Source organism: Equus asinus, chromosome 8 (genome assembly GCF_041296235.1).
Source record: "Equus asinus isolate D_3611 breed Donkey chromosome 8, EquAss-T2T_v2, whole genome shotgun sequence".
In the NCBI taxonomy this organism is placed as follows: Eukaryota; Metazoa; Chordata; class Mammalia; order Perissodactyla; family Equidae; genus Equus; species Equus asinus.
The window spans coordinates 27652499-27671567 of NC_091797.1; the positions used below are offsets into that span (position 1 = coordinate 27652499).

At 45.2% G+C, this 19069-nt stretch overlaps 1 protein-coding gene across 1 annotated transcript; it reads left to right on the forward strand.

Annotated features, from left to right (window-relative positions):
- Positions 1-1206: 1206 nt before the first annotated feature.
- On the forward strand, positions 1207-18556 carry PPIL1 (peptidylprolyl isomerase like 1). Its single transcript, XM_014830975.3, has 4 exons — positions 1207-1517; positions 4526-4680; positions 16754-16822; positions 17381-18556. Exons 1-4 carry the CDS (start codon positions 1462-1464, stop codon positions 17599-17601), a joined length of 501 nt encoding a protein of 166 aa, XP_014686461.1. The 5' UTR covers positions 1207-1461; the 3' UTR covers positions 17602-18556.
- Positions 18557-19069: the final 513 nt, after the last annotated feature.

Here is a 19069-nt window from a genome sequence, read left to right on the forward strand (position 1 = left end):
CTGTGGGACTTTGAGCAAGTTATTTAATCTCTGTAAGGCTGAGTTTCCTCAAAATAAAGAGGGAATAGTAATATCTACCTCGTGGGGTTTTGAAGATTAAGTGTTATCAAAGGTCTGAAACAGTGAAAGTAAAACCACTAGATCACTGAAACAGTCATTAGCAAAAGTTTGCTGTGCACAAAAAAACAGTTTGCGAACTGGGAGCACTCAAACCCAACGTGGAATGAGGCTCAGAGGTATATTGTTACAAATCACCTTATGTAGTGAGGAGGCAGTGGCTGTTTGTCTTCACAGTGATTGGTTATAACGTTAGAGTTTTTCCAGTGACAGGAAAATGGGTTAAAAGTGCTTACATTATATCAATTTTGGGGAACAATTTGTTTTGTTTATGACTTTCAGAGGCATTAACAAGAAGTGGCTCAAATTAAGTTTTGCTTGTTTTACAGAATAAGCTAATTAATTTTGCTTGTGTGACTGAACTGGTTTGTCTGCTAAGGGAATTTTCAAGTCTGGTCTCTATTTGTGTTTGATTTCAGTGTGAAAGTACACAATAGTGCTCAGCTCGATGCCTGGCACAAAGTAAGCATTCATTTAGCCATCCTTATTAAGTGGTGTGCAAAGCATTTACAGTATGTTTCTTTCTTTCCTGTCCTCCCTCCAAACCTCCTCCCTTGACCCTGAGCAAACCGTCCTAACAACCCTGGGGCACCATCTATCCCAGCCAGTCACTCTAAGCCTCGCTCTAGCCCTGATCCCTTTGATCTTCATTCTCCTGTCTCTCCCTTTTCTTCTCTTTCATTTTCTTCCTTGTCTTTTCCTCTCCTCTCTCCCTAAACTTCTTGCCTTTGGAGTCTGGAGGCTCAGATTTGCGGTATGGCTATAAGTCATTTAACTACTGAGTCTCAGTTTTCACATCTGAAAAATGGGAATAATGATATCTACTCTACAAAATTGCTTTGTCAAGTAGATAAAATAATAAGGTGTAAGCGCCATGTAAGGTGTAGAGAACCTTACAAAAGCTAGTTACTGGCATCTCTCATCTCTATTTTCTTTCATTCTCCGCCTCCCGCTTTCGGTGCCTGTCCTATTGTGGGACTAGGAAATTCTTCGGATTTAAAGTTAGGACATAACTCCAATCGGAGTGCAGATCTGTTGGTTGTTCCCGCCTTCCACGCCCATATGAACCAATTAGATCATCCGGAGCGTGGCGCGGTTTCCCCACTTGGAGACCGCCTCTAACGGAGCTTGCACTTTTCTCCGTTCCTGCAGCTGGCCCTTTTTTCGCCTTTTTTTTTTTTTTTTTGGAGGAAGCGTCCTTCCTCTTCCTTGACCCAATCACCCAAATCCCGGCATCCAAACGGTAGAGCGCCGGGGGCCGGAAGTGTGCGCTTCGGCGGCGGGTCCCCAGAGCATCGACGCCGGAAGTAGCGACTGCTAGAGAAGGATTCCGCTGGCTTCGCTATGGCGGCCATCCCGCCAGACTCCTGGCAGCCGCCCAACGTATACTTGGAGACCAGGTGAAGGGGGTCGGCCTCTAGGGCTGGGCTGGGAGGCGACGCGGAGCCCGGGCTTGGCCGCGGGGCTCGGTCCCCCGGTCGGCCGGCCTCCCTGGAGCGGCGTGGAGCGGCGGCGGAGGGGCAGCCCGAGGGCTGAGCGGGGGCCGCCGCCCGCGCCCGAGCTCCGCGCAGACTCGCGCTGAGACGTGAGCGACAGCTGCCTGTGTATCCTCCTCCCGCCTCATTCATTCATCCAGCCGGCGTGTGTGGAGTCCACAGGCCGGGGACTTAGGGTCTGGAATCTGAGGATGCGCAGGTGGCTAAGATACACACGGCCTGGCCGCTGGGAGCTTACAGTACGCGAGGGAGGCAGACATGGACGCTTTAACGTGATGAGTAGTACAGTCGTCTAAAGAAATGGTTAGAACCCAGGAAGAGGCACGTGTCCCCCGCTGTCAGAGTGATAGGAGAACGATGTGATTGAGCACCAGACAGCTAGTGCCGTGCCCCTGATGTATAGCATCACGTTTAGTTAATCCTCGTAGCAACTCAGATCATGTAGGTATTATCCTACTTTCTCTCCAATTTTAGCAAGGAAAATGCCAGAATTTACAGATTAAGTGGTTTGACCAAGGCCACACAGCTAGTAAGTAGGGGAACCTCAATGGGAGCCGGATCTTTGCACCTCACATGCTAGGTCCTTTCGCCCCGTTCGTTCCATTGCCTCTTTGGAAAAAGTTCAAAGTGGTCTTTCCAAGGAAGGACAAGTCACCTTGAGGAACTTCTTACTGCTACGACAGTATAAAACTTCGTAAGCTGACATTCAAGGTGCTTTTTTTTTTTTTAATCTCGCCTTTATCTACCTCTCTGGCTGCATCTGCCATTCCCACAGCGGTAGCTAGGGTCCAGCCGCTGTCTGTGTCCTTCTGTTCTTCTCTGTGCTGCCTTCCACCAGAGCACAGCGTTCTCTCACATGCTGCTTTTGCTTCCTGGCCATCTTCCCCAGCTTCTTTTTTTTTTTTTTTAAGATTTTATTTTTCCATTTTCTCCCCAAAGCCCCCCGGTACATAGTTGTGTATTTTTAGTTGTGGGTCCTTCTGGTTGTGGCATGTGGGACGCCGCCTCAGCATGGTTTGATGAACGGTGCCATGTCTGTGCCCAGGATTCGAACCAGTGAAAACCTGGATCACCAAAGCAGAGCACGTGAACTTAACCACTCAGCCACCGGCTGGCCCCATTCCCCAGCTTCTTATATGGCAAAATTCTCTTTCTTCGGGCCCCAACTTGAACGTAATTCCTGAACTCAGCTGTTACCCTTTTTTTCTAAATTACAAAATAAGTTGAAATTTAAATCCAAGCAGTGTAGAAGAGTATAGAATGAGAAGTGAAAGCCACTGCTCCACGTAAAAACACTGTTAATAGTTTGTTGGATGACCTTCCAGATCTTTTTCTATGTACATAGAAACATCTCTCTCTTTTATGTTCTATTTTTTAACAAATAGGATCATATGATCATACTGTATATATGTTTTTCCTGTAATTTGCTCTTCTTTCGTTCACTAACACGTGCAGCCCCCTGTAGTATGGACATTTCATATTTTAGTCATTCCCTCTTTGAAGGACATTTAAATTGCTTCTTGTTTTTTGTATGACAAATACTGGAATGAACATCCTTGTACATATTGTATCCTTAAGTGCTTTGGTTGGTTTTCTGTAGAATAGATAGGAGTTGAAATTGCTGAATTGAAAGGTATGCACATTTCAGACTCATATAGATACTTCTTGATTGTCAGTCCAAAAAGTTACTCCCTGTATTTTACAAATATCCATCAGAATGTAACCTCAGTGAGGGGAAGAGCAGTGAGAGCGGTGCCTTGCAGAGTAATTGTTAATCTGTGTTGAGTGTTAGTAGCGTGAGGGATAAATTGCTGGTAGAAAGGCTTTTAGAAAGCAGTGTTCTAGCACATACCACATGTATTTATAGAATGCTGGGTATTTGGGCTATACAGAGTTGATTCACTTCTCACATTCTTGGAGCTTAAAATCTAGGTGAGGGTGGAGCGGAGAGGAAGGTACGTGTCTTGGTCTTTTACTTCTTTCTTTTCCTTAGCAGTAGTTGAGTTCGGGGGGTTCCCCATCACATTGAGTGAGTTTGAGATAATCAGGTTTGCCTTTGTTGCACCCCTCCTAAACATGCAAACTTTTATTTTCATTAAAAATTTTTACGTGGGGCTGGCCCCGTGGCTGAGTGGTTAAGTTCGCACTCTCCTCTTCGGAGGCCCAGGGTTTTGCTGGTTCGGATCCTGGGCACAGACATGGCACTGCTTGTCAGGCCACGTTGAGGTGGCATCCCACATGCCACAACTAGAAGGACCCACAGCAAAAAAGATATACAGCTATGTACTGGGTGGGTTTGGGGAGAAAAAGCAGAAAAAATAAAAAGGATTGGCAACAGTTGTTAGCTCAGGTGCCAATCTTTAAAAAAAACCAAATTTTACGAATAAGTACTGCATTTACATGGTTCAAAAATACAAATATTTAAAAAAGATATTTATTGAAAATCTTTCTGTCGCCCATTTACCCGGTTTCCACCCTCACCCAGAAACTTAGCCATGTGTAAATAAATATGCACCTCGATATTTTAATGTCCTCCTTTTTTTCAAATTTACAAATTAAGTGTAAATTTTTTTCCCTAATTTGGTTGGGTTTCAGATGATTGATGATTTTTATATATAAGGTATTAGAATTTCAGATGATTGGTGATTTTTTTATATGTAAGGTATTAGCATTTTGAGTTGTCCACGGTTGTTATTTTGCTTGAAAGAAGTCCTGGCAGCCCCTGCATGTTTTACTCAAACAGGATATCTGTGGCTATGTTATTTGCATTGTGTAGTTTTCCTTAGCTGAGCATGATCACAATTTCATGACTTATAAGCTTGAAAATGAAGAGTTGTGGAGCAGTCCCATAATGTTCCTGCCCTCTGTGACCTTGTTCTTGACTGGAGCTCTGCTGTCTTCTCCCGCTGCAGCATGGGGATCATTGTACTGGAGCTGTACTGGAAGCATGCGCCAAAGACCTGTAAGAACTTTGCTGAGTTGGCTCGTCGAGGTTACTACAATGGCACCAAATTCCACAGAATCATCAAAGACTTCATGATCCAGGGAGGTGACCCAACAGGGACAGGTACAGTTAAGCCAACATTAATTTCTGAAGTCTCATTCTGTCCTAACTAACTATAAAGCAGCCAGAGCTCTCGTCCACATACCAGGGACTGGCTTGGTTGATTTCTGCCCTTCCTACCACATACCCTCACCCTAATACACACGTGGGAATTGACCAGAAATGGAATGGACCAGAAACCGACCTTGATTCCTGGGCTCTATAAGTTTCTCATAACTTCCATGTGTTGTTTATTAAGAGCAAATAATATTTGCCTGAATTATATTAATCCATAGAGTAGTCTGATAATCAGACTATCAGAAAGATGACATTTGCAATTTTTTTTTTAAGAATGAAGATGCAAAATAAATGAGTGTTTTACTGTGTATAAGTTGCGTAATGTCTTATGCGGACACCACCATAGCACTTCCCCTGAGGGGGGCTGCAGCCCTATACAGCTGAGGCCTCTACTGGCAGATAGGGATGCAGGTGTGGGAATGTCCTGAGGCTCCAGGCCAGGAGAGAGGCATTGCCTTCGGCCTCCTTCTGAGGCAGAGGAACTAGAGGACCAGGTTACTCCTGACCCTGCCAAGTTGTCTGGGTACAACCACTTGCGCTTTTTTTTTTTTGTCTCTATTTTTTTTTATTGAGACAATATTGGTTTCTAATGCAATGTTTTGAGAAAAAATGTTGGATTCTTTCACTGATCCATTCATTTAACAAATATAGAGCACCTGCTTTGTGTCAGATACTCTTCTAAACTCGGACTATAGCTGTGAACAAAGGGAAAAATGTCTGCTCTCATTAAGACAGGAAACAGGTGTGGGAATGTGAGTTTAGTAGAACGATCAGGGAAGTCCTCTCTGAGAAGATGTTATTGGAGCAGAGGTCTGAACGGAATGAGGCGGTGAACCCTGTGACTGGGTGACTGGGGGAAGAGCAGGCCCAGGGGCCCTGAGATGGGAGCCTGTGTAGCAGATCATCTAGGACCTTATGGGACACGGTAGAGACCTTGGGTTTTATTCTGAATAAGATGGGAGCCATTACAGATTTTTGAGCAAAGGAGTAACGTGATCTGACCTGTACTTTGAAAAGATCGCTCTGGCTGCTGTTTGGAGAGATGTGGGGGCAAGAGTGGGAACCGGGAACTAGTTAGAAGGCTGCTGGAGTCACCCAGTCTAGAAATACGTGGTCGGACTAGGCTGATAGTAGAGAAGGTGGTGAGAAGTGACTGAATTCAGGTTATGTTTTGATAGAAATAGAGCCATTGAGATTTGCTGAGCTTGACTTGGGGGGATGGGCAGGTGTGTGAGAGAGAGAGATGGTCAAGGATGACTTCAAGGTTTTTGACTTGAATTTAGGGAAATGGGAAAGATCAAGAATTTGGTTTTGGTTTTGGACACATTATGTTTGAAATACTTGTCGGACCTTCAAATAGAGACATTGAATAAGTAGTTGGACGTGAGTATGCAGTTCAAGGAAAGGTCTGAGGTGGAGGTGTGAATGTGGGAGTTGTCATTATTTAGCTAGGATTTATTAGTGAAATTGATGGATGCTAACACTTATTAGTTACAAGGGCCCTTGCTTCTCAGTTTGCTTTTTCTCTCTGTTCATTCCTCCTTCTGCTCTTTTGCCTTTAAATAAGCTTGGTTCTCTCTGTGGCAGTCTTTTCTCATCTTGTTCTTTTTTGTCATTCTCTGTTTTTATTTCTTTTTCCTTAAAGAGTGGCACCTGAGCTAACATCTGTTGCCAATCTTTTTTTTTTCTCCTCTTCTTCTCCCCAAACTCCCCCAGTACATAATTGTATATTTTAGTTGTAGGTCCTTCTGATTGTGCTATGTGGGATGCTGCCTCAGCATGGTCTGATGAGTGGTGCTAGGTCTGTGCCCAGGCTCCAAACCAAAACCAAAACCCTTCCAGCCCCAAAACCCTGGGCTGCCAAAGCAGAGTGTGTGAACTTAATCACTCAGCCACGGGGCTGGTCCCTTTTTTGTCATTCTCAATTGTCCTTTTTCCTTTATGACCAGAGAGATTCCATTTTTTCAATGTATATGTGCACCTTTCACAATACACACTATATGGGAAAGTAGAAAAAAGAACAAAAAATCACCCATGAGCATACCTTATAAAGATTCATGACCACCATTAATTATATTCCCCCAATATCCCATCTCTCAGAAATGATTACTATTAACTTTTGGTGGCCATTATTCTAAACGTCTTTCTTCTCTGATATCTAGTTAAAAGGGTGGATGGATGGATGGATAACTAGCTAAGTGGAAATAATTTCAGAAGAATAGGCTATGTCATGCATACTATTATTTTAAAAAAGTATTATATTTAATTATGTATATATTTAACAGAAAAGTTGACTTCCTGCTATGAAAGATGAGGCAATTAGTACTTCCTGTCTTCCCTTCCCTCACTCCCAGTGTTTGTTGTTCTGTTTTTCCCTTGTCAGAGATTATAACACTTTCCACTCTACCTGCTTCAGGCCCTCAGCTACGGCATGGGTTCTACATGTCAGAGGGTTCAGTGCTCACCGCTGGGCTTCTCTCTTCCCATGCTAGAGGGCAGGATTTCTTGTTGAGTGGTTTTTATTGGAAGGGCTGGAGGGTGTTATATTTTTGAACTCATTCATGTTGGAGAATGTCTGCCTGTTGCCTTTATACTTGAAAAATACCGTGACTGGGTTTGCTATTCTTAGTCCACACTCATTCCCTCGGATCTTTTTTGTTCCATCGCCTTATGGTTTTAACATGGCTTTGGAGAGTACTGAGGCCAGATTTACTCCCTCCTTCAATTCAGGGAAAATTTTTTGATTCGTATTTCTGACTGTTTTCTCTGTTAGACTTATTGGACTTTCTGTTTTGGGAAGCTAGTTATGGTTTGTTTCATCACCTTTGCCTTCGTATCCATCACATTTCTTTTGAGTGTGTGAGATGATGTTTTTCCATTTTTTCCTGCGTCTACTGAAGTGATCTCAGAGTTTTCCTTGCCGTATACAGTGTTTAGTCCTGTCTGTCCTATTCTTTACTGCTGTAATTCATTAGTGCTGTATTGGTGTCATTTGGCTCTCAATTTGTTTCGTTAGCTCTGGAATCTTTTCACCTTACTCTGTTGATTTATGTTTTTGTCTTGTGTTTTCTCCCAGACTGAGTTCCTGAGGGGTGTTTTTTTCCATTCCTCCTTTCCTTCTCTCCTTCCATTTGTTGTGTTATGTTTGCATAGTTTCTGTGCCATTTCTTTTCATCTCGTTCAGGCTTAATGTCAGCATCTATGAAGTCCTTCCCTTTTATTTGCTCAGGTACAGTGTGAGTGGATTCTCTTTGTTTCTTCCCCCCCATGTGGGACCAGTTGTCTTTCCTACTCCAAATGCTGAGGTTTTTTCTCTCCATTTTACTCTAGCCTGAAGAGGGTGTGGGAGAGAACACAAGTTCAGCTCATGCTGAGTGAGCCCCTTGTGGAAGGGCTAGCCTCTGTTCTGTTTTCGCAGGCTCCATCAGAGCTCTGTCCCAGAGCCCCCTCCACCAGCTGGTGGTGTTCCTCTGCCACCACCCTCAGCTCTGGGTAGTCCCCTGAGTGTAGCTGTGGCAGAGGAAAAAGATCCTCCTACCCTTTTCTTTCTCAGCTGGGTCTCTTGTAAAGACAGATGAATGAGAGAAAAATCATGTAAGTGTATTTAATACAGGGGGCTGGCCCCGTGGCCGAGTGTTTAAGTTCACGTGCTCTGCTTTGGCGGCCCACGGTTTCGCTGGTTCGAATCCTGGGCACAGACATGGCACCGCTCATCAAGCCGTGCTGAGGTGGCATCCCACATGCCACAACTAGAAGGACCCACAACTAAAAATATACAACTATATACCGGGGGGCTTTGGGGAGAAAAAGGAAAAATGAAATCTTTAAAAAAAGAAAAATGTATTTAATACAAGTTTTACATGACACTGGAGCCTTTATATGGAAATGAACTCCTGAAGAAGCACGTACATCTGAGCGTCTTTATGCTAGGTTTGCTGAAGAGTGGATGGTTGTGGGAAAATGTGATAGGACAAAAGGGACGTTAGCTAAGTGTAGTAAAGTGGGGGAAACTTAGCAAGGCCTGTTCATTCCAATTCCTCCTGATGTCCCTCTGTCTTGGTGGTAAGGATGTTCTTTTTCCTCCAGGTCTGGGGAGGGCACCTCTCACATGAGGCTCTTAGGACCTGCTTCGGGGGAAGGTCAGAAAGTCCTTCCTGCACCTGCCATTTCTCAGATTTCTTTAGCTTGCAATAGCTGATGTGCCAAGGTTGCATGTCCTGAACCCCATCATGGCCCAGTGCTGCCCTGCTCCCCTAAGATGCCCAGTGCTGGCAGCCTGCCCTACCACCCCCGAGTGCTCCTGGTGGCTGCGGGTTTCTGCCCCCAAGGGCTTCTCCTGAACTTTCTCAGGGCTACTCACCCACTCCCTCTGTTGGCTTCTCAAAATTGGAGGGTGTTTGAGAGAATTCTCTGGGTGACACTCCCCGTTCCCAGTCACTACTTTTAAGGAGGACAGGCAGAAGAATCTCCTATTTATTTCCTTGGCTATCTCTTTTCAGAATTTTGGGAATAAGTTTGTCTCCTTTTTCTTACTTGGTTGATGCTGCTGACTTTTTTGTGTGTGTGAGGAAGATTGTCCTTGAGCTAACATCTGTGCCAATCTTCCTCTTTCCTTCTATGTGGGATGCTGCCACAGCATGGCTTGATGACCAGTGTGTAGGTCCACGCCCAGGATCCAAACCCACAAACTCTGGGCTGCTGACATGGAGTGTACAAACTCAACCACTATGCCCCCGGGCTGGTCCCTGAGTTTTTGCCTTAGAAAAAATTGGAATTTTTTGTGTTTGCGTCATCAGGTATTGCAGGCAGAGTCTTACCCTGCTTCACTCCACTTTCTTTATCTGAAAGTGTCCTGTCGGTGCTTGGATATACTTCCTTCCTGTTTTCTTCCTTTCTGTCATTGTTATGTGATAAAATTTTCATTCATAACACCAGTGAACTGAGAGAATCCATGATTAGTGGACAAGAATTGGAAGTGGCTCAAATGTGAGTTGCTCATGTCAGAGCTTCCCTATATTTCTGTAATTGGTTCACAATCCTTCATAATGTCACATTTCCATGATGTAATTTTAATGAAATTGAATCACTCAAAAGATTTCCAAATAATTGCATCCAGCATTGAGTATAATTAATGACTGAGCTAAGCCGGCTGGCAGGTCTGTGGTGGAAAGCACAAAGGTGTTAGGCCCTCCTGGGTCACTGGTATGAACTGCCAGCTGACTAGGTAACACTTTTTTGCTAAACACCTCAGATGAGCAGCATTTGACATCCTGGGCTCTTCAGCAAGTCAGTGTCCCATTTCCATCCCTGGCTGTCCCTCAGTCTGACCACTCTGGAGCTATTCTTTCCCTAGTCTTTCTGATGTCTTTGCCAGATGTTTTCTCAACTCAAAAACCTGCTTGGTTTTTGACTTCCTGCTTCATTTTAAACCATTTTTCTTCTTTTAAATTTCCCTATTGTCCTAGCACTGTGCTGGCCTTAGCCCTCTGAGTCTCTGTTATCTGTCCCTGCGAGCTCCTTCTCGTCCTCTCCTTGGAAGACCTGGCATCCTGTAAGGCTCTTCCTCTCACCTCTCGTGCTCCGCACTTAGCCTCACAGTGCTCAGCCGCCGCCGTGGTGGCGGTGAGTGATTATGTGCTGATCACGCTGTGCATCACCCTCACTCTGATTTCTCCTCTCCTCTTGGTAGCCCCAGGAACACCTGAAATTTAACGTATTGAACAGCAAGCTCATTGTTAATTTTGTTCATTTGATGAATATTTGCTAAGAGTCTGCTGGGCATCTTTTGCTATTCTAAGGCCTGTGAGGAGTACTTAAGCCAAGTACTAGAAGTATTAGAAGCCAAGGCAGTTTTCTTTTCCTTGCAGAGCTCTCTGCACTGCCGGGAAAACAAGATATTCATTAGAAGAAATATCTAGAAAGTAATAATATAATAAATATGCAAATGTATGTGGTATGCTATGGATTATGTATATAAGATGGGTTGGAATAATTCATAATAAGAGAAAAAGTACAGTGGAGCGGGTTTAGAATGGGATGAAGGCGTATTTTGAGGTGGGCCTTGAAAGGAATGTAGAATTTTAACTCTTGGGAGGTACAGAGAAGGGCATTTTCAATTTAGGAAGAAGTGCAGAGTGGAGGCGTGAGTGACAGGGTGTGAAGGAGAGCCCACCACCCTAGGCATCATGTCTCACACACTGGACTGGCTCTGTGATAACCCAGCCACCTCTCCCTGCCCAGGACAAATGCACAAGATGGGACTTCTGGGGCCCCCGAACTGCCTATGTGGGGAACAGTAAAGGAGCAGTTTGGGGCAGAGTGCACAGGGTAGTGGGAGATAGCACGGGGGTAAGAGCGGGCCCGTTCACAGAGACTCCCGGACAGGAGTGCAGGTCTGATCTGGCATCATTCAGGGACCATTTGGGACTGGGATAAGAAAAATATGTGAGGAAATTTAATCCAGCTGTGGTATATTGCAAGGCAGTAAACTGTGGGGGTGAACAGCAGGGTTTGTGGAGCCTGGTGGCCTTGTGGTTGAATCTTGACTTCACAGTAACACTTACTAAAGGCAGACAAGTTATGTAACCTTGCTGAGCCTTCTTATTTATAAGTGGGGAGTGTGGTTATGTGCACCTCATGGCTTTGTTGTGGGTAGTAAATGAGCTCATGTTTGTAAAATGGTTAGCGTGGGCTTGGCACACAATAGCTCAAAAAAGTGTGGTTATTTCTTATTTATTTTGGTTGTTAATTCATTTAACGACTGTCTGTTGGACTCCTACCACAGTCCAGGCGTTGTTCTAAGAGCTGGGGATACAATAGTCATTAGGAAAGCCCTCGTGGAGCTCTCTTTCTGATGGGAGAGACAATGGACAAACAAGTATGCAGTGGCCTGCAGGCTGTGACAAATGACCAAGAGGAAATAAGGTGGTATGAGGGCATGGAGCGCGCATCCCCAGCCTTGGCACTATGGCCATTTGGGCTGCATAGTTCCTTGTGGTGGGGGCTATCCTGTGCAGTGTAAGATGTTTAGCTATATCCCTGACCTCTACCCGCTAGATGCCAGTAGAACCTCTAAGTGTGACAATCAAAACTGTCTCCACACATTGTCCCCAATGTCCCCAGCAGGCACAGTCACCCCTGGTTGAGACCACAGAATAGAGAGTGAGGGAGGTGCTGTTTTGGATAGGACGACCAGGGAAGACTTTGATATGGTGGCATTTGAACAGGCTTCTGTGAAGTAGTGAGCCGTGAGACTGTCAGGGCGAGGACACTCCAGAGGCAACAGCCCTTGGCAGCTTTAGACCAGTGTGCTCGGCAAGAAACAGCATAGCGGCCAGTGTGGCTGAAGCAGGTGAGTGAGGGGGAGGAGAGCACTTGGAGGGGAGCAGAGCACCACACCATGGAGAGTCTTGGAAGCTGTGGCAAAGACTTTGGATTTTGTCCCTAGTGTGATGAAGTGTCACTGGAGGATTTTGAGCAGAGGACTGCCGTGGGGAGATTTGTTTCAAAAGGATCCCTCTGGCTTCCAGGTGGAGAATAGACTGGTGTGGAAAGGGGGAGGCAAGGCTGGAAGCAAGGAGACCGGTTGGAAGCTTTCGTTGTTGCTTCCTGTTACGTACTACATGGTTTCCATGCAGTATCTCGTTTAATTCTCATAACAGTCCTGTGAGATGTAAGTACTACTGCTATTCCTATTTTATAGACAAGGAAACTGAGGCTTAGAGAGAGGGTAAGTATCTTACTTAAGGTTACTCAGCTAGTGAGTGGTGGAGTCGGAACTGAAATCCAGATCCTCTTTGACCCCACAAGCAAGTGAGGAAGAGAGGACTCCATTTTAAAAACTGCAGGCCTTCTTAGAGAACTGTAGCTTTGTTTCCTGTTAGATCTAGTATCTGGCGTGTGCCCTGGTAATCCAACAGCAGCTCCACTAGCCAGTTTCCCCTTCCTACTCTATTACTAGCAAAGTGATTGTATCAATTTGGGATGCTTGCTGCCTTTTGATTCCCATCCTTAGCGTGTTGGCCTTTGATCTCAAACTTGTCTTATGGTTGCAAGATGGCTGCTGCTGCTCATGACATCACCTCTACCTTCAAAGAAGGAAGATAGGGAAAGAGCTGTGTGTGAAAGACAAAGGAGTATGTTTGTCCCTTTTTATCAGAAAGTGATAGCTTTCCCAGAAGCTCTAATCAGCAGTCTTCTGTTTATGTCAGTTAGTCAGAACTGGGTCGTCTGGCCACCCCTGGCTGCAGAAGGGACTGATCAGTACCTGCCTTCCTGCCTCTGAGGTTGGGGCAGGCTGTGGAGGGGTTTGGAAGTGCGCAGAGGGTAGCTCACCTGCAGTGTCTGTTGGAGGCTCTCTGGCCGGAAGGCAGGCTTTCATTGGTGTGGTCTGTCGCCTTCTGGTGTCAGGCGCCCCAGGCAGAACTTTCATGTGGGCCTCCTTATGGGTCACTGGCCCACCTGTCACTGATTTGGGGCTGGATGTTAATCCATGGTCCCATCAGCTGTGGCATGGGAGCAGTGGGGACAAGTAGCAGTTCAGGGAAAGCAGGCGAAAACACCACAAGAGATCGGACACCTCTCAGACTGACAAACGTTAGAAAGTGTGGCAAAAGGACCTAGAGCAGTAAAAGTGAGAGAGAGCACCATGGGTAGATGCACGTCGGGGCCACTTTGGGCAAGATACTCGGAAAAATCTAGTGATAGTGAAATGTTCATAAACTGATCGTGCGTGTCCCCCATGAGGCGTAGCCCCTGAGAGCTGCTGCACTGTGTTTGGGAGACAGTATAAGAGTGGTTATGGCAGCGTGGTTTATCATAGCAGAAACACTGGGAAGATCTTAAATACTCATCGACGAGAGAAAAGATAAGATTGGTGTGTGATCACACAGTGGGGTGAATCCTGCAGAGGGCTGCGTGGAACGAAACAGATGAGTTCATTTGCAGTGGTAAGCCAAGAAAGCTCATTGCAGAAGAATCCGTACAGTGTAATACCATTTATATAAACCTAAAAACATGCAAAACAACAATGCTTTTTTTAGGCATGCATACGTATGTAGTAAAAAAGAAAATGCATAGAAATGACAAACTTCTGGTCAAAATAGTGATTACCTGAGAGGAAAATGTGATTCTTGGTAGCAGTTTTTAGCACGTGGGAAAGTGTGGGGGAGGAGAGGGATGCAGATGGGTGCATGGCATCTTCGACTGGATTTGTCGCCCTTTACTTCTTTTTTTTGTTTGAAGAAGATTAGCCCTGAGCTAACATCTGCCACCGGTCCTCCTCTTTTTTGCTGAGGAAGACTGGCCCTGAGCTAACATCTGTGCCCATCTTCCTCTACTTTATATGTGGGACACCTAGCACAGCGTGGCTTGCCAAGCAGTGCCATGTCCGCACCTGGGATCTGAACCTGCGAACCCTGGGCCGCCGAAGCAGAACGTGTGAACTGAACCGCTGTGCCACCCAACTGGCCCCAATCCCCCTTACTTCTTAAGGGGAGGGTGCACAGTTGTTTGTCATATTATCTTTGTACCTTTTGTGTGTCTGAAATATTAAATACATTGAATATATGTTTAAAAGAGAGGACAGAAGAGTAAAAGAACTTTGAGAGTAGAGAGTTTAGAAAACAGGTCTGTGCCTGTCGGACACACAGCAAGTCTTAGACTGCAGAGCTTCCAAATTGTCAATTTTGTCAGTGGTCATTGACATCTGTGTAGCCTGCTCTGCACTGGAGAAGTCTTTCATCAGCTGCCGTCCCCCTGCCATCTCTCCCCTGTCCCACATGCCCAAAGGAATGTTTTCATTAGAATTATTTGTCTTTCTGACATTTTGCTGCAAACCCTACTGAGCTGAATTAGGTTATGAAAAGATGACATTTTGTGAGGAAATGGTGCTGTAGAGGCCCAAATTAGTTGCCGTTGGTCACACTATGCCTAGTGAGTAAAAAGGGGCCTCCGTGCTCTTTCGTCATGTCTCCTTCTGATTGTTTAAGACCCCAGGCTGCTTCTGTGTCCCTTGCCTGGCCTATTCTGTAACCCTCTTCTTGTTTCTTGTGCCATTTGTATAATGGGTTTCAGTTCGTGGAGGGCAGGGGCCTTGAGGTTTCGTTCTGGCAGCCCTCAGCTTGCAGGCTCATACTTCCAAGGCTCAGCCCAAGGATGGACAGCGCACTACTGAACTTCATCCTCAGCTTGCTCACGCAGGCCCTGGAAGGAGGGCTTGACCTCAGTTTGCCCGCGCAGCTCTTTCTCCTCTCTGGTCTTGAACCCTAGCACTTGCACTAACCACCCCTTCCCCACAAGCTCAGGCCAGGAAGCTTGACTGTGTAGTCAGAGGGAACATATTGGTTATATAATTGCTGTTTGGAAGTATACTGGCAGATTGGAATTTTTGGAATGAATTTTTACATAATTTGGTAGTTCAGTAATTTTCCAGAAGCATAGGTAGCCTGGGCCAGGTAGAGGTTTCCCCAAGTCTTTTAGGATTCACCCCCATTCCTCTTTGCATGAGAACAGTATTTTCTCCTGGACCCCAGGGTTGTGACAGGCTCCCTGTGTTGGAGCATCCTAAAGGGTAAAGCAAAGGATTTTTACCATGGGAACACCTTAGCGGGGCCAGGGGCCTCAGAGTGGACATGGTGCTTTTAACTTGGTACTTTCACAGCAGGCTTAGGAGGGGAGCTCCTTGCGTCTGGGCTGTTTCCTGGCTGCCAGGCAAGCAGGGCAAGCTGGTAAATCCAATGTTCACTGTGTTCCGGGCTGTTCTGTCTTGGCTGGTCAACTTGGAGAAACCAAAGTAGTTCAGCAAGACATATGGTTGACTAACTAATTGCTTATTTAGCCAAGAGAGTTACCTCCTATTAGGACATTTTTTCCTAGGGGAAAATCCATATTTAATGTATCATTTTGCTCTAAGAACAAAACCTGAGTGCCCAGCACAGCACCACACTCTTCTGGACATAATATAAATAACGTGTGGTGGCGATGATGCTAGCAAATCATTCCTGATTGTGTATTTCTTCCCATTCTCCTTACGCTATACTACCTTTCCTCTCTGTGGACTCTGCCTGCTATAATATTATTTCTCTCTGTCACATTGCCACTTAGCACTGTCCCTGTTTCTCCTTAAGCTGAGTATCTTTGACTTAAATGAATTTTATTTTCCTTCATCTAGGTTAAGGACAGCAAATAGGTTTCAATTCTTATGCCATCTTTGATCCATTAAAAATGGCTGCCTGGAGTTCTAGGTTGGTAAGGATTCAGAGGCAAATCTAAGCTCAGCAGAGAAGAATGCTGACTGATTACCAGTGTCTGTGATAGGCACAGGATTAGGGCTTGGGGCACTCTTGTCTAAAATACTCATAAAAATGTTAAAAATTGGGGCCGGCCGTGTAGCCTAGTGGTTAAGTTCAGTGGGCTCTGCTTTGGCAGCCCAGGTTCAGTTCTGGGCATGGACCTACACCACTCATCAAGCCATGCTGTGGCAGTGACCCACATATAAAATAGAGGAAGATTGGCACAGATGTTAGCTCAGGGCAGATCTTCGTCAAGCAAAAAAAAGAGAGGAAGATTGGCAACAGATATTAGCTCAGGGTGAATTTTCCTCAGCAAAAAAGAAAAAAGTTATAAATAAAGAAACTTCTTAACACATCAAACCATGAATGGTGGTTATCTCTAAATGGTTAGATTACAGGGGACTTTAATGTTCTCTTGATAAAATATTCTGTGTTTTCTATATTTTTGACAGTGACCATATATTACTTTAATAAGCAGGAAAAAGCACTTGGTGTTATTTTGAAAAGAGACGTCTTACTTGAATGAAACCAGTGATTTGAATGAGCTGTGTCAGTGCTTGATGCTGCTGCTGGGCTGTGTGGTTGCAGTATACCTCGCAGGGGGCTAGGCGTGCTCACTGCCTTTTCCTTTCCTGTACTCCAAGAAGTCCTTTACCCTGGGCCATATTTCTTGCTAAGAGGTAGAATCTGGGACTGGCTGATTGGTTTCTCGTCTTCTAATCTGGCAGGTCGAGGTGGTGCATCTATCTATGGCAAGCAGTTTGAAGATGAACTTCATCCAGACTTGAAATTCACGGGTAAGTATGTAATCTGGCTGGATGGGGTGGGAAGGGGGAGTGGGTTTTAAAAGCTCACTATTTTGGCTGTGATTCAGGGTGAATGCTTGACGCTGGCATGGTGCCATGTAGCTTCCCAGCTGCGGCGCCACAAAGAGCCCTGGCGGATTGGGGAAAGCGGCACCTCCTTCAGAGTCCTGGGCAATTCAGAGAGCTGGTCTGAGTGACCTAGACTCAAACTCCTCGTTGAATGTTGCCATTATAAACTATAGGAAAACAAAAACTTCCTCAAGGCAGCAGGAGACCTTGTTGGATTTTAGGGGCAACTGGGAACATGGTCCAGCAGTTAGCAGGGATCGTAGGGATAGAGACTGCAAGGAAGATGAGGTCATCAGGGTGCGGTAATGGGGTTTGTGCAAGGGCAGAGCCTGCCCTGGGGGAAAGGTTATCCATGTCAGTGGTTGATGATAGAGGCCAGAACAAAGTCTTGCTTCTTTTCATCATTACACCATCCTGGGAATGAAAGCTGGAGCTGTACGGGTTATTCATACTCTTTCCTCTTTTCCTTTTTCCCACCAGGGGCTGGAATTCTCGCAATGGCCAATGCAGGGCCAGACACCAATGGCAGCCAGTTCTTTGTGACCCTAGCTCCCACCCAGTGGCTTGACGGCAAACACACCATTTTTGGCCGTGTGTGCCAGGGTATAGGAATGGTGAATCGAGTAGGAATGGTGGAAACAAACTCCCAGGACCGCCCCGTGGATGATGTGAAGATCATTAAGGCATACCCTTCTGGGTAGACTTGCTGTTCCCTTGGGCACACACAGGTCTTCTGAGATGGCCCCAGCGAACCAGCTTCCAGATGACCCAGAATGACACAGGACTCTAAACTTTATTTTGGCCTTGTAAACTGCGGCGCTAAGGAGGCCTGGGGTCTTGGGTGAGTTAGAGGTGGAAGTGTATTTTAATAAGATGCTGCTGGTCTCTTCCTCCGGTGCCTAGATTGACAGAGCATTTGCAGAAATGTCCATACATGATCGTTCGCAGGTTACTGCTCCCTGCAAATGACCCATACTGCTCCGACACACTTGGAACAAAATGAAGTCAATGCCGTCATTTTGCAATGCGTTTCCAAACTTCTTCCTGCAGGGATTTACATTCTGGGCTATGCTGCAGTCTGGTGGCTGACAGCCACAGAATTCAGAATCAAGTAGTGTCTATCAGCCTTCTTAACTCTGCATACCTTATTTCAGTCTCCTGCATTTGTTCTTCCAGGGAATGTATGCATCTCGCTATATATTTTCCCTCTCAAAAACAAGAACATCAACACTGCTGTTTCTGACACTTAGACATCCCACACAAAACCACATTGAATTTTTGCCAAATGAAAAATGCATCCAATAATCAAGTTTCTAAGAAGGTGTCAAGTGGGGAATGATAATGTGTAATAATAGAGAAATGAATTTATTAAAAGGAAGCAGAAACATTGACCATTTTTTCCCCAGGAAGGAGTAGAAATCTATAGTGAGCATAAGAACAGACTGAATTCTCCTTAAAAAGCAGTATTCTCACAAAGGATAGCCATCACTTAAGTTTTTTTAACCTAAGACTTTAGAGAAACTAGAAAAGAGATTTTATACGTTATTTTTTTTAAATCTTTCTGATTTGGGGCTAGAGGGTGGGCGAGAGAAAGGAAGTTAATACCTATGTAATACATAGAAACTTCCAAAAATAAAATGCCATTGATGGTTAAAACCGCTGCTGTGGTCTGATTTTAAGTATTGTATGAGGTTCTAGCAGCCATTTTAACCTCTCAAGCAGTATTGCAGGGCTCATATTCGAGATTTTACATCATTTTAGGTTTGTGGATCTCCAGTGGACTGCTCCCGTTCAGGAGCAGGTGAGACTTTAAAAAAGCGGTACCAAAGGAGAAGTTAAGTGCTACTGATTAGCATTTCTGAGTGAGGGGGACTCACCTGTACATTAACCAGGGGGAAGTGTTGCAAGACTGAACCATCCCTTGAACTTGCAAGAGGTGCACCTGCATGTCGCTGTGGGCCCGGAGGCAACGTGTATTGTGGTGTTCGCTTGCTTAAACTGGTTGCTCCTTGGTTGAAGAGGGGATTGTAGCTTAAATGTTCCTCCTTATCACTCTATAAATTTCGGAATTGGTAATTTATTTTGTGGACTACTAAATAAGGTTGTATTCCCTGAGCCTTCCCCACGTTCAACCTCTTTCTCTGCCTTCCGTCTCAACAACAGAAAAGC